At 36.5% G+C, this 15789-nt stretch overlaps 2 protein-coding genes and 2 long non-coding RNA genes across 4 annotated transcripts in view; 1 reads left to right on the top strand and 3 right to left on the bottom strand.

Moving 5' to 3' along the window:
• LOC123879970 (protein lethal(2)essential for life-like) overlaps positions 1-10453 on the top strand; it is a 76791-nt gene extending 66338 nt beyond the window's left edge. The window contains exon 2 of the mRNA XM_045927828.1: positions 10114-10453. Coding sequence (XP_045783784.1) covers positions 10114-10341 — 228 coding nt within the window. The 3' untranslated portion in view covers positions 10342-10453. The remainder of the gene's footprint in view (positions 1-10113) is intronic.
• Positions 1-15283, bottom strand: part of LOC123879971 (D-dopachrome decarboxylase-like) — an 88298-nt gene extending 73015 nt beyond the window's left edge. Inside the window, exons 1-2 of the mRNA XM_045927829.1 lie at positions 15088-15283; positions 10483-10658 (exon numbers count right to left, since the gene is read on the bottom strand). Of these exons, the coding sequence (XP_045783785.1) occupies positions 10483-10658; positions 15088-15195 (284 nt within the window). The 5' untranslated portion in view covers positions 15196-15283. The remainder of the gene's footprint in view (positions 1-10482; positions 10659-15087) is intronic.
• Positions 928-2269, bottom strand: LOC123879972. Its single transcript, XR_006799123.1, has 3 exons — positions 2183-2269; positions 2053-2104; positions 928-1953 (listed from the first exon to the last, which is right to left on the bottom strand). It is a non-coding gene; the product is annotated as an uncharacterized LOC123879972 (long non-coding RNA).
• Positions 8828-9769, bottom strand: LOC123879975. The gene is made up of 3 exons (XR_006799126.1): positions 9683-9769; positions 9553-9604; positions 8828-9453 (listed from the first exon to the last, which is right to left on the bottom strand). It is a non-coding gene; the product is annotated as an uncharacterized LOC123879975 (long non-coding RNA).
• Positions 15284-15789: the final 506 nt, after the last annotated feature.

Here is a 15789-nt window from a genome sequence, read left to right as displayed (position 1 = left end):
TGCAGACCTGAACAGTTTGGCATCCGAAACCCCGTAGCAACCCTGTAACTCTTCTATCCGTTCAATGAATGAGCGAGGATCCGTGGTGCCGTTGAACTTAACGTTCCATTTGGCTACATTCTTGTCACTCGAACACTCGAAGAGCGAAGATTCATGAACTATTGCTGCAGAAGATGAAGTTGAAGCAGGAGTTTCTGAAACGGTAATTGTTGGAGTTTCAATTTTTGCAAGTAATGGGTCAAGCCTACTTTTGAGTTCTGTCTTTTGTGTTAAAACCGCTGGTTCCTCAGTTGAAATCCTATTCAATCGATGGTAAAGGTGGTAGGCTAGGGCTTCTGCTCTAGCTAGCGATACCTTCTCTTTATATACATCCCATTTATCTAACAAAGCTACTAGTTCGTCTAATTTTTCACCTATAATTTGAAATTCAGAATCCGCTTTAAAAGGTGTTTCTATTATGGCCTCAGAAGGACATTCTAAAATAAGCTTGCGCATCTGTCTTCTGAGGGCATCGACAGTATTTCCAGGAGTATCCGCACGTATGGACACTTCATAGACTAATTCATCCTTTCTAAGGGAGTGAAATTGTATAGCTCTGGACTTTTCCATGTTAAGTAATTGATGGTATACACAATTACAATATAAAACTTAAGTTAATTATATAACAATTAAGTTAACAATTAGACAAACAGTTATTAACTTAAACTGATAAGAAATATTTGTAACACTGAAAAGAAAGCATTAATTACAATATTATCCATAAATTTCAATTAAATTGATGGTTTACCTACAATATTTTCAAACTACTATGTGTCATATGACAACCCTGGGTGTATTGAACTGATTTCATAAAAACTAAGTTAATTTTTGAACAAATATAAACAAATAATAGTATTTAAATTAAATTACAGGACGACCACTGTAGCCTGTGTGAAACAAAAGTTTTTAAACCCGAAAAGCGCCACTGTAGCACTGGGGAGAAAAAATATAGTGTATAATTTAAATATGAAAATTTTTGAAGTTGTTGAGTGCCACTATAACACTCAGGAGAAAAATAAAGTATAATTTATACCCGTTGAGTGCCACTGTAGCACTCAGGGGAAAATAAAATATAGTTAATACCCGTTGGAGCGCCACTGTAGCATATCCAGGTCCTAGGTCTTTCAGGAACTCTAGGTGCGTTGCTAGGACCTAGACATGCTAACAGAATCAGCTCTGTACAGCCAGGGATTTATGTGGAAAAAGATAATTATTAAATTGAAACCTCGAGTACCTTAGAAATAGTTATTTAATTCTTCTTTTGTTGGTTATAGATTTACAATTAAAGTTAACTCGACTAGTTACAGAGACATGAGAGATGCATTATACTATCTCAAGGTGCTGTCCGCATTCAACGCACCTCAACTATGATCTTAGGTTACTCGTCTTAATGATAGGTTACGATTTTAGGAACGTATAAGTCACAATCTAGTGTAAACCATCAATTAATATAAATGTAAACCAAAATACAAAAGTAGTTGAATTAGCTTAAAATAAAAAAGTTAATATGTTGGAGAGAATCCACCTTATAAATCCTGAAGATTTAGGAAAACACCTGTTCCGAAAATCAAGCTTCGCTCCGGACGCGCGGCTCATACAGACGGTGGCCGTGTGTCATGCGGACGAGCAAGGTGAAGGATGCAAGAGATTCCTATGGATTTGCTGGCGTTGCACGCTTCCTCAATCCAAACGTGAAGCGAGCAAAACGCGTGTTAAATCTCAAATTTCAGCGTTATTTTATAACCCAATCATGGTTTTTAAAATTATTAGGTTGTTAGGGGACCATGATGATGATTTTCTTATCAAGTTGTTTAAATTTTCTAATCTGTTTAAATTGTTGAAAACTGTTGAAATTTCTTAAATCTGTTTAAATTTCTTAAATTCGTTTGAATTTCTTAAATCCCATGTCGCCACCTAAAAGGAAAATAAAATTGCGAATTGGCGACACGTTTATTTCGGGTAGGGGAGCCTTACATCTTTCTAATTAATTTTTGAGAGTAATAATTTACTTACCACATCGTGATGAACGACCCCCACCCGCCGCGTGGCAAACTTTATCCTAAAGCTGGAACAAGGAATCATAAATTCACAACACCATCGAAGAGTGGACGAATTTATCTCGCACGAATAAACTCACACATACCATTTTTAGTAAAACTCCCAGCCTAAACTATCGTTATCCTTTTTAAATTTTTGTAACTACGCCATCTCCCTGCAAGGCGAATCGAAAAAAGAAAGAGCTGTCACATCAAATTCTTTTTTCTTTTTGTTTTTTTTTTTTCTTTTGGCCCCAGATTCCTGACCACCTGTCAGTTTCCAAAATAACTCCATAATCCATGTGAAATTTTTACAAATGTATTTTATAGATCCTTTTATAAAGAAAAGGCAAATATTTAAACAAACGTAAATTTCATAAATAAATTCTTTTATGATGGCTGTTACAAGCAATCACACCAAGATGCCGAACTAGTTCCACCCGCTACGCACAGATGTCGCTAGTCGTAAGGAGATCAGTGATTTGAAGTTATATGTTTTCTTTTTAATATTTATATACAATAAATACCACACGTTACAATACCCCCTCCCCCGGAAAAAGGTTCAACGAAGGGGAACCGCTCGCTGCCCTCAGCGATCACGATGAAGCACTGAAATTAAAAGAAAGTCAAAAAAAAAAACAAAATATATAACCACTGATTCCTAAACAAACAGAAGACTACAATAACTATTTCTATTTATCTTACCTATTCTATTTCTGGGAGTTTTGAAATGCTTTAGGCTAATGTTTCTATACTAGTTTTATAACTATGGAATTTAACTATACAACTACAAATTCTGCTATTTATAGGACGATCAGAAGTTGCTTGGACCTTGGCATCATTCACTGTAAACGGCGTACGTAATAATACAGCAATGCATCTAGGCCTACGGTCTTTGCAGCTTGATCTTACAATATACTAAACAGTATAACTGTTATGATATAGGAGACAGAGTCTCCGGATACTTTTTCGGTATATACAAGAACCGACTATCCTCAGTGTGTGGATACCTTCTTAGCATCAATACTACCTAAACAAAACACTGGGATAAAATAGTCTCTGTGCAAAGCACAGCAAAGGAGGAATTGATTTCCTAAATGTCTGGAACAAGGTCCTAGCGTCAATATGAGCTAACAAGACATAGGAATACTATAATCTCTGTGCAACAAAATGCACAGCAAAAGAGAAATACGAAAATTACTAACCTTCGAGTATATGATTCGTATTTCAGAAGAAATATATACACCATGGTTGAAAGGTTTGTTGATTGTCTCAGATCAATCATGAGTCATCGATCCGCCTCCATCTCACCCCTATCACTCTTGCATTATACTATGACATACATCACGCATTCTACTTATCACTCTCACTCTTTCCTTGCATTATACTACTTCATTCATCACGCATTTATACTTGGTAGTAACTTATTCCAATTAAGTTTACCACTTCCTTACACTTTAGTATGTGAGCACTTATAATGTTCACACACGGGTTGGGATTGAACATGTCTGAGTTACAATTTATACCTTTAAATCCTTTATATGCCAGGAACCTATTTTTGTACCATCTAGTCTTTCTAATTCATACACCAGTGGAGATAAAACTCTTGTAACCCTACATTTCTCATACTTCGGAGCTAATTTTGACATTTTGAATTTTTCAGCGTCACTCTGAGTATAAGTAGACTTCCATACAAGATCTCCAACTGAAAACTTGGCGTTCCTTCGCCTAAGGTTATAATGAGATGCATTTTTAGCATGTGCTTGATGTAATTTTTCACGTACCTTATCAAAAATCTCTTCCAAACTTTTAAATTCCCCTGCATACTCCTCGCGTGGCATACCCACTCTATATTCTTTATCTGTATCCCGATAGAAGTTTCCATTTATGACAGGTTCGCGACCGTGAACCAAGAAAAATGGTGAAAACCCTGTGGATTCGTTTATTGCACTATTTATAGCGAATTGAATCTTATTCAGGTTTTGATCCCATGAACGATGGTTGTCCTCCACATAAGACGCGACAGCCGTCATAATGGTTTTATTATAACGTTCTACCAAATTTACTTGGGGGGTATATTTCGGAGTATAATGAAGTTTTGGTATATTGTAGCGCGCAATGACATTTTTGAATTCTGAACCTGTCATTTGGCTCCCATTGTCAAGGATTATGGTTTCTGGCGTCCCATGTACCAAAACTACATCATTTTCGAAATGTTTAGCCACTAAGGCTGAAGTTGCACGACGTAAGGGAAAAAGAAGTGTATATTTCGAAAAGCAACACGTAATTACCAAAAGGAAGGTGTAACCGGATCGGGATCGTGGCAACGGACCAACCAAATCCACTGACACTACCTGAAACGGTCGCGAACAAACCTTCGGTTTACCCATTAAACCGGGCGTTGCCTGTGTAGAGTGTTTATATGCTTTACATACATCACATGCATTCACAAATTCTAACACATCTTTATACATTCCTGGCCAAAAATACCTAAGACATAAACGTCTATGTGTTTTGAAAATACCTAAATGACCTGCTGTAGCCTCGCTATGATTTTCTCGAATGATTTTAGATCTCATTCCCTTAGGAACTACCTCTTTCCAATCAAATTCACTAGTGAGATTATATTTACTTTTACTAAATCGATAAAGAGTATTATCTTTAATCATGAAATTTGGAAAGTTTGTCGGATGAGATCTACAACCATTTAAAATTCTATCGTACCATTCATCTCTCGTACTCATTGTAGGCGTGGATGGAGCCGTATGGATGGCCTCTACCTTCATAAGACGTGATAAGGCATCAGGGACCACATTATCGGTGCCTTTTCGATGTTCGATTTCAAAATTGAACTGAGACAGACGACAACCCCACCGAGCTAACCTACCTGAAGGATTTTCTAAATTCAAGAACCACTTCAGTGATGAATGATCTGTTACGATTTTGAATGTTCGAGAACCTAGATATGCTTGAAATTTTTCTACTGAGAATATTACGGCTAACGCCTCACGCTCAGTAGCGCTATAATTCCTTTCACTTTTATTCAAGGACCTACTTACGTATGCAATCGGATGTTCATGACCATCGATATTCTGAGACAGCATACCTCCTAAACCGTACGACGATGCGTCGCAATGCACGATGAAAGGCTTTTCAAAGTCTGGAACGGCTAGGACAGGAGCAGAGACTAACGCATTTTTCAGCACCGTGAAGGCTTCCTCTGCGGCGTCGGTCCACTGGAACTTCGGCGCGTTTTTTCCTTTGCTGGTAAGCTTGTTCAGCGGAGCTGCAATAGTTGAAAAGTTACGAATAAATCTCCTGTACCAAGAGCAAGTACCTAAAAATACCTTTACATCACGAGCATTTGTCGGAGTAGGGAAGTTTAAGATTGCTGCTATTTTCTCTGGGTCAGTCCGTAAACCGTATTCGTCAACGACATATCCTAAGTATTTGATCGACTCTCTGAAGAATTTACATTTGTCAAAAGACACTGTTAAATTAGCCGATTTCAATTTGTCCAAAACTCGGTTCAGTAATAGCAAGTGAGTTGAAAAATCAGACGAGCAAATAACTATATCGTCGATGTAACAAAATACATAACCATTTTCAATGTCACTGCAAAAGTTTTGGTTAATTAACATGTCCATAAGTCGTTGTTGACGAGCAGGGGCGTTGCATAAACCAAAAGGCATAACCTTGAACTTGAATAACCCGCGACCTGGGACGGTGAAGCTAGTTTTTTCCTGAGAGCTTTTTGACAGAGGGATCTGCCAAAACGAAGAGGATAAATCTATGGTTGATAAGAACTTTGCTTCTTTCAAACTGTCCAAGATCTGAGGGATGTAAGGAATTGCATAAGAGTCACCCTTAGTAATAGCATTTAGCTTCCTGCAATCTAGACAAAACCTCCAGTCACCATTTGCTTTCTTGACCAAAATAGCTGGATTATTCCATGGACTTTCACTGGTAGTGACGACATCTAGCGCAAGCATTCTGTCTAATTCAGCTTGTAAAGCTGACTTTTTGTCCGGGGACATAGGATATTGTTTCACCCGAACCGGCGCAGAATTGCCTGTGTCAATTACATGCTCTATCAACGATGTCCTACCTAGACCCTTCTTGTCAAATGAAATATCATTGTATTTATCTATTATGGCTTTGGCTATTTCTTTTTGATCAAAGTTCAAGTTATTGAATGGTTGAATGGAATGTACATTTTTCGTCGTTATTGTGTTGCAAAAGCTTTCAGGTGAACGTATATAGTCTATATTTTCAAATATTTCTGGGGCTACATTAAACGCCTTCCAGAAATCGCATCCTAGTATTAAATCTGAAGTTACTGCAGGCACAACATAAAATTTAATAGCACAAGTTTTACTATTGAAAGTCACAGGTATATACATATGTCCTAATGACTCTAACTGGATTCCATTTGCAACAGTGCAAGAATTATCAATAAAATTGTTAAAGTTATAACCCAATTTGATAAAATATGTATGAGAGTTGTTGCCAAGAATAGATATACATGCGCCAGAATCTAGCAAACCATAAACTTTTATATCTCCTATATTACATTCCAAATATGGCCTAATATCATCTTTTTGTGGGGAAAATCGAACTGTAAAAATCGAATCATAATTTTTGAATTTTGACATTTTTTTACTTAAAGTGTTACAGTTCGAGTTGTTTAGTTTTTTGGATCAGTTTTCTTATTTTTATTACAATTTGGGCAAGTCAACTTTGTAAAACCTGGAGTTTTACAAGTAAAGCAATGAACCTTCCGTTTAACAAACTGTTTAGAAACATTGTTTGATGGACAATGACAACAGTTATTCGATGGATTTGGATTTTTATGGTTATTGTTCTTATTACCATTTTCCCTACATAAATATTGTTTATTTGGAGGTTGCTGATCATGAACCTTATTTTGTTGAATTTTTGGTTCTGATATACTAGGCTTTTTGCCCCTACTATCCACAAAAGCCACTGTTTTATTCTTGGGCTTATAAGAAAACTCAGGAGTTATAATATTTGTTGGTTTTCCAGGCTCTGAGAATAATGTAGCACGCTGGCTAGCAGCTTCTATCTTTTTGCAACTCTCTTTTAACTGTGAAATTGAATCAATTTGAACTAGTGCTAACTGTTGAGAGAAATTTGGGCGTATGTTATGTAATAAAATCTCTAGTTTAGCTGCTTCTGACAGTTGTGTCCTTAAGCGAGCAAACAGACAAGCCATAACAGAGAAATAAATATGAGTAGGCTCTTCTACCCCCTGTGTTCTGGCACGAATTTCACCCAGTAGACGATAGTCATAATCGACCGGATCAAATTCCTCCAATATTAGATTTTTAAGATCAGACCACGTACATATCTGATGTTTTAATCCTCGGAACCAAATGAGAGCTTGGTCACTAAATAACTGTGCTGCAGACCTGAACAGTTTGGCATCCGAAACCCCGTAGCAACCCTGTAACTCTTCTATCCGTTCAATGAATGAGCGAGGATCCGTGGTGCCGTTGAACTTAACGTTCCATTTGGCTACATTCTTGTCACTCGAACACTCGAAGAGCGAAGATTCATGAACTATTGCTGCAGAAGATGAAGTTGAAGCAGGAGTTTCTGAAACGGTAATTGTTGGAGTTTCAATTTTTGCAAGTAATGGGTCAAGCCTACTTTTGAGTTCTGTCTTTTGTGTTTAAACCGCTGGTTCCTCAGTTGAAATCCTATTCAATCGATGGTAAAGGTGGTAGGCTAGGGCTTCTGCTCTAGCTAGCGATACCTTCTCTTTATATACATCCCATTTATCTAACAAAGCTACTAGTTCGTCTAATTTTTCACCTATAATTTGAAATTCAGAATCCGCTTTAAAAGGTGTTTCTATTATGGCCTCAGAAGGACATTCTAAAATAAGCTTGCGCATCTGTCTTCTGAGGGCATCGACAGTATTTCCAGGAGTATCCGCACGTATGGACACTTCATAGACTAATTTATCCTTTCTAAGGGAGTGAAATTGTATAGCTCTGGACTTTTCCATGTTAAGTAATTGATGGTATACACAATTACAATATAAAACTTAAGTTAATTATATAACAATTAAGTTAACAATTAGACAAACAGTTATTAACTTAAACTGATAAGAAATATTTGTAACACTGAAAAGAAAGCATTAATTACAATATTATCCATAAATTTCAATTAAATTGATGGTTTACCTACAATATTTTCAAACTACTATGTGTCATATGACAACCCTGGGTGTATTGAACTGATTTCATAAAAACTAAGTTAATTTTTGAACAAATATAAACAAATAATAGTATTTAAATTAAATTACAGGACGACCACTGTAGCCTGTGTGAAACAAAAGTTTTTAAACCCGAAAAGCGCCACTGTAGCACTGGGGAGAAAAAATATAGTGTATAATTTAAATATGAAAATTTTTGAAGTTGTTGAGTGCCACTATAACACTCAGGAGAAAAATAAAGTATAATTTATACCCGTTGAGTGCCACTGTAGCACTCAGGGGAAAATAAAATATAGTTAATACCCGTTGGAGCGCCACTGTAGCATATCCAGGTCCTAGGTCTTTCAGGAACTCTAGGTGCGTTGCTAGGACCTAGACATGCTAACAGAATCAGCTCTGTACAGTCAGGGATTTATGTGGAAAAAGATAATTATTAAATTGAAACCTCGAGTACCTTAGAAATAGTTATTTAATTCTTCTTTTGTTTGTTATAGATTTACAATTAAAGTTAACTCGACTAGTTACAGAGACATGAGAGATGCATTATACTATCTCAAGGTGCTGTCCGCATTCAACGCACCTCAACTATGATCTTAGGTTACTCGTCTTAATGATAGGTTACGATTTTAGGAACGTATAAGTCACAATCTAGTGTAAACCATTAATTAATATAAATGTAAACCAAAATACAAAAGTAGTTGAATTAGCTTAAAATAAAAAAGTTAATATGTTGGAGAGAATCCACCTTATAAATCCTGAAGATTTAGGAAAACACCTGTTCCGAAAATCAAGCTTCGCTCCGGACGCGCGGCTCATACAGACGGTGGCCGTGTGTCATGCGGACGAGCAAGGTGAAGGATGCAAGAGATTCCTATGGATTTGCTGGCGTTGCACGCTTCCTCAATCCAAACGTGAAGCGAGCAAAACGCGTGTTAAATCTCAAATTTCAGCGTTATTTTATAACCCAATCATGGTTTTTAAAATTATTAGGTTGTTAGGGGACCATGATGATGATTTTCTTATCAAGTTGTTTAAATTTTCTAATCTGTTTAAATTGTTGAAAACTGTTGAAATTTCTTAAATCTGTTTAAATTTCTTAAATTCGTTTGAATTTCTTAAATCCCATGTCGCCACCTAAAAGGAAAATAAAATTGCGAATTGGCGACACGTTTATTTCGGGTAGGGGAGCCTTACATCTTTCTAATTAATTTTTGAGAGTAATAATTTACTTACCACATCGTGATGAACGACCCCCACCCGCCGCGTGGCAAACTTTATCCTAAAGCTGGAACAAGGAATCATAAATTCACAACACCATCGAAGAGTGGACGAATTTATCTCGCACGAATAAACTCACACATACCATTTTTAGTAAAACTCCCAGCCTAAACTATCGTTATCCTTTTTAAATTTTTGTAACTACGCCATCTCCCTGCAAGGCGAATCGAAAAAAGAAAGAGCTGTCACATCAAATTCTTTTTTCTTTTTGTTTTTTTTTTTTTCTTCTGGCCCCAGATTCCTGACCACCTGTCAGTTTCCAAAATAACTCCATAATCCATGTGAAATTTTTACAAATGTATTTTATAGATCCTTTTATAAAGAAAAGGCAAATATTTAAACAAACGTAAATTTCATAAATAAATTCTTTTATGATGGCTGTTACAAGCAATCACACCAAGATGCCGAACTAGTTCCACCCGCTACGCACAGATGTCGCTAGTCGTAAGGAGATCAGTGATTTGAAGTTATGTTTTCTTTTTAATATTTATATACAATAAATACCACACGTTACAGGACCAGCACGGGTACATTTCGCGTCAGTTCACCAGGAGGTATGCGTTGCCAGAAGGTTGTACGCCTGAGACTGTGGAGTCGAGGCTGTCTTCGGACGGCGTGTTGACGGTGACGGCGCCGCGGAAGGTGCCCCTGGCGGTGCAAGGCGAGAGGAAGGTGCCCATCGCACAGACCGGGCCTGTGCGCAAGGAGGTCACCGACCAGTCCAACGGCGACAAGGCGCAGTAGTTAGTTTATTTAGGTTTAGAAAGCGTTTCCTCATTTCAGTGATTTTCTTTTTCAAGACTGATAAATGTTAATTTTAGTTCTTTATAATAAAAAAAGATTTTCTAAGTGTGATTTCTAAGTATTTAATATAATGTGTATTACCTTCCAGGTTTCACGCCGAGTTCACTTTGCATAACTGCCGACAGTAATTTAGCTATTCGTTTGTTTTCTTCCGGCCCCAAGTGGCCAATAGATTCCAGAGAAGCAGTTGCTGCAGGTAATGTTGAGTCACCGTCTATTGACAGTAGGCAGTCACTTTGAACCATGCAGGTGAATTTCTAGAAATAATAAATAATTATTTTTTTTTGCATAAAAACCAGCTTTAATTTGAGTTATGCACTTGGGAAGATACTGGGGGAGTTCCTATGGTCACCACCCGGCTCCATCATCTACTTCAGCATTGTATTTATCAGATCAAAGTAGCACGGGTACGTGTCGTCATTATATACTAATTACCAAACACCCTGTATATCTAAATAACTTGTCAACACAAATTTAACGAGCCCAAACACGGCAATGTTACCTACTTGAAGAGTTCCTACGTCCACCTACCATCATTAGACCCTAATCATCTAGGTCTACAGACAAATTCAATGAGCCAAACACGATGGAGCTATCCTGAGAAGTTGAGGAGTTCTTATGGGAACCTTCCAACTCCATTGTGAGACCTCCTCCATGGTACCATAATATAATTATCGCATCATCATTGAAATTACATAACATATTATATGTGTTCCAAACAGCTACATCGGTTCAGAAGTTTTTTCTGGAGCATTCCCAAGCAGTAGATCTAATATTCCATTCTAGTAGTAATAGTAAAAATGGACTATTCAAAGCACTTATTAAACTTTATTTCAATAAGGATAGATTATATTAAGTACTAATGGGAGAGCCAGTGCGTTCCAGACCTTCGGTTATTTTATAAAAGCTAAAAGTTTCTCTGCGTAGGTAGGTATTGCCTCCAACACAGGGAGGAACGTTCTGCGACTATGAATTTTGGAAGATTATTATTATTATTATTATTAAAGCTTTATTTTCCACACACTAATTAGCACCTATTACATTTTTTATTTTTACAATATTTTAACAATCTTGGCGTGCGGCCCCCTGCGGGTAAAAGCCTCCCCCATCCTTTTCCAGGCCTCTCTGTCGATTGCGGTTTCCATCCATTTTCTTCCTGCGACACCTATAATTTCGTCTTCCCACTTTTTCCTCTGCCTTCCTACACTCCTTTTGCCTGTAGGGCCCTGCCATTTTGTTGTTAAATAAGTCCACCTTTTGTCCTTATACCTTGATATATGTCCTGCCCATTTCCACTTTTGTTCCAGGGCATACTGAAGAGCATCTATTATCTGAGTTTTCTTGCGGATGTCTATGTTTCTAGTTTTTTGTATTCTTCTCAGCTTCAATATGCTTCTTTCCATGGCGTGTTGACAGGACAGGATTTTATTTTTGACTTTTTCGGTGAATACCCATGTTTGGCTTGCATAAGTTAGGCTTGGGAGGATGCAGGAATCCATTATCATCTTTTTCATTTTTAGGTTATAATTTCCTTTTAGAATTTCTTTTTGTGCCCAGTATTTCTTCCATGTTATGTTTATTCTTCTGTCCACTTCTTTTTCGTTAGTGTTCGCTTCAAAGGAGACCAGTTTACCCAAGTAGACATAGCTGTCCACATACTCTACTGACTTTTGTTCTATTTTGATTGTTTTCTTGTGACTGTTTGTCATGATTTTAGTTTTGGTAGTATTCATGTGCAGACCAACTTTTTGACTTTCTGAATCTAAACTCTGTAGCATTTTCTCCAGATCGTTGGCGGTCTCGCCAAAAATAGCTATGTCGTCCGCAAACCTCAAATGTGTTAGCCTTTTGTGTAGCACCCATATTCCCTTATTTTTCCAATCAAGGTTTTTGAAGATGTCCTCCAGAACAGCTATGAATAGCTTGGGAGAAAGCGGGTCTCCTTGTCTAACGCCTCTTTCAATCGTGAACTCTTCTCCTTGCCTTTCTAGTTTCACTCTACTTACACTCATGGAGTAAATTTTCTTTATAATGTTTATATATTTTCCACTTATGTTATTACTTCTTAAAGCATTCCAGATAGATGAGTGTGTAATACTGTCAAATGCTTTGGAGTAGTCCACAAATGCAATATAAAGTGGTTTGTTAAACTCTTTAAATTTTTCAATTATCTGTTCTATAGTATGTATGTGGTCTATTGTAGAATATTGTGGTCGAAAACCTGCCTGTTCTAATGATTGGTTTTTATCTATTTCTGGTGCTATTCTACTCAGAAGGATTGATGAAAAGAGTTTGTAAATTGTAGATAGTAGACTGATGGGCCTATAGTTGCCTATGTCTAGTGGATTCCCTTTCTTGTACAGTAATGTTATATTATTAAGGAAGACTATCCCAAAGAGGTACTCGAGGCACGTAAGAAACTTCAACCAAAATTAGAGGAAGAAAAGAATAAAGGGAATTTAGCATATATAAAATATGATAAGCTAGTAGTGAAAAAATCAAAAGATAGTAATCGTGAGAAACGGAAGCGGGAAAAAACAGAATCGCCAGTAGTTACAAACCATACCAAAAAGCAGTTAACTGACCACAACCTAAACACACCCAACGAATCTCCTGTCAATAAAATGAAGGGAACCTTAAAGCCAAACATTATGAATTATGTAACACGAGGAAGATCATCATCGATGACTGAGTTGGCAAAAAACTAAATACTACCCCGGACAAGCGGAACCTGAAAAAGAAAGATCTCACAACACTGTCAAATAAAACCATAATAAACTGCACCCCAAGCCGGTTGGTCACCGTGGGGGAAGAAGACCACTACCCTCCATCCAATAAAACTAAAAGAGAACAAAACCTAAAAATTTGTACATACAATGTAAGATCACTATCGACAGCGGAAAGAATTTTAGAATTGAACAATGCTATAGAAAAAATAAATTGGGACATTATAGGGCTCGCAGAAGTTAGAAGGATGGGATGCACAATAGAGGAACACAAAGATTATATCTTCTGCTACATAGGCGAGACTATTGGACTTCATGGCGTTGGTTTCCTTATAAAGAGCACACTTAAAGCCAACATTGTGAGCTTCACTGGTATATCAGAAAGAGTTGCCCTACTGAAGCTAAACTTCGAGGAGGTACGGGTTTCCCTAATTCAAGTTTATTCTCCAACTGAGAGCTCAAGCGAAGAAGAAATCACAAAATTTTATAATGACTTAACAAAAGCACAAGAGCTAGCAGACAAAAAATTACTAATTATTGGAGACTTTAATGCGAAAATAGGACTTCCAAAGCCTCACGAAAATATAATAATGGGCAAATATGGATACGGGAAGCGGAACTCTAGAGGCGAACGTCTAATACAATATGCACACGAGCACAAACTGTCAGTGATGAATACATATTTCAAGAAAAAAGACTCTCGAAAGTGGACATGGGTTTCACCAGACCAAAAAACAAAGAACGAAATTGACTTTATACTGAGCCAAAATCCAAAATCAGTGATAAATCTAGAGGTACTTAACAGAATTAATTTCCCATCGGACCACAGGATGATACGGTGCTCATTGAAAATTAAATTACCAAAAGTCAGTCGAAGAACATTCAAAGGTGTAACCAACACGTTGAAGTCCACTAGCGATAAAAAGAACTACAAACAAAATTTGATAGAGAACTCAACAACACTTTACAAATCTATGGAAAATATTGAAAATGTACAAATTCTCAGTGACAAACTAGAAGAAACAATTAAAAAAAGCTTGAAACTAGATGAAAAATTAGGAATAACCAACAAAAAGCACAAAATTATTAGTGAGCAAACATTGAATTTAATTTCTAAGCGAACTAAACTGTTGAACACAAAAAGTAAATCCAAAGAAATGAGGGAAGAATTAAAGGAGTTATTCAAAAAAACTAATAGAGCAATCCGAAAAGATTATGATAATTATAGAAGAACAGTCATAGAAAGAAACATACTAACATACCGAAGTTCGAAAAGAGCCTATAAAGAATTGGTAATTCATAAAAACTGGATACAGTGCTTAAATGACGGAAAAGGAGAAACTAGAACTAGGGAAGACATAATAAAATGTGCAACTGCCTTCTACTCAAACCTTTACAAAAAACTACCGCAAGAAACAGACGGAAAAATTAATTCTAAGAGCAAAGAGACTATTGAAACAATTGTGGACCCAATAAACGAAAGAGAGATATTAGGACATATAAAGAAATTAAAATCTGAAAAGAGCCCAGGACCAGACAAACTCGCAAATGAAGCCGTAAAAATAGGAGCGCCTATTCTAGTTGGATATCTAGCAAAACTTTTAACTTAGTACTGGAAAAAAAGAACACGTACCAACACAATGGTGCAAATCAAATTTTGGAAGATAACAGGTAATAAATGTATAAAAATCTTACTTCAAAGTATAGTCTAATTTTATGAATTTTCTTCGGAACAGTATTAAAAATCACATCATGCATTGCCAAACAAGTTTTTTCAGGCTTTATAAAATAACGAAGGACTGACACGAGTGGACTCTTAGTCCATACCTATTATTATAAGAACAAAATATCTCGCTCATAATCTTTTTGAAATAAATATTAAGTATTTATGCAAAAAATTATAGTCACACTCGCAATCTGAATTAAGTCTGTATGTAGCTTCTTTGTAATAGGTACTTACTTCAGCTTCCTTTTTGACTCCATCTACAAGAACTGGAATTACCTTAGCCATAAAATCTTTAGTAACTTGCGATTTAGGTACGTTAGTGAAAATTTTTAAAACGGGCATTTTTATACAATATATCAATTGTTTTTTCTTAATAACAGTTTCAATAAAAGAACAACTGGCATGATATGTTGTTAACTTTAAAATGTCATTCTCGTGATTGCGATAAACGTATAGAATAACTAGGTATAGGTGCTTGCTGGAAAATAGACATGTAGGGTTCCGTAGTAATGCTGATAAGCTTTTTACTGTTATACAACCCCAAAAATTATATTAGAAAGGGTTGTGCTTTAATTTTCTCTGAGATTATAGTGTAAGTTCCAAATACACTAAATACGTCTACACATTGGTTTAATGGTCTTGGTCGACTATTCTATAACTTTATTAAATTTCAGGCTATGAGCTTTCTGAATGAAATGGCAATGCCATACCTAGCTACTGACAGATTGAGAGTTTGATAGACGGAAAACATTTAAAATGTTAAGAGGGCTCTCTCCGTCACTCGTTTCATACAATCGTAGTTCCAATTTCATTTGAATATTAAGCAACTAAAGTCCATGAAATTTTGCAGACATATTCTAGAAACTAATATCTATGTCTGTGGTTTTCCAGATTTCTGTTAAAATATTCGGTTTCAAGGTTACGCGGTCTTAAAAA

This window comes from Maniola jurtina, chromosome W (assembly GCF_905333055.1).
Source record: "Maniola jurtina chromosome W, ilManJurt1.1, whole genome shotgun sequence".
NCBI lineage: Eukaryota > Metazoa > Arthropoda > Insecta > Lepidoptera > Nymphalidae > Maniola > Maniola jurtina.
The sequence above is the reverse complement of the archived record's forward strand: the minus strand, read 5'-3'. Positions and strand labels throughout refer to the sequence as shown.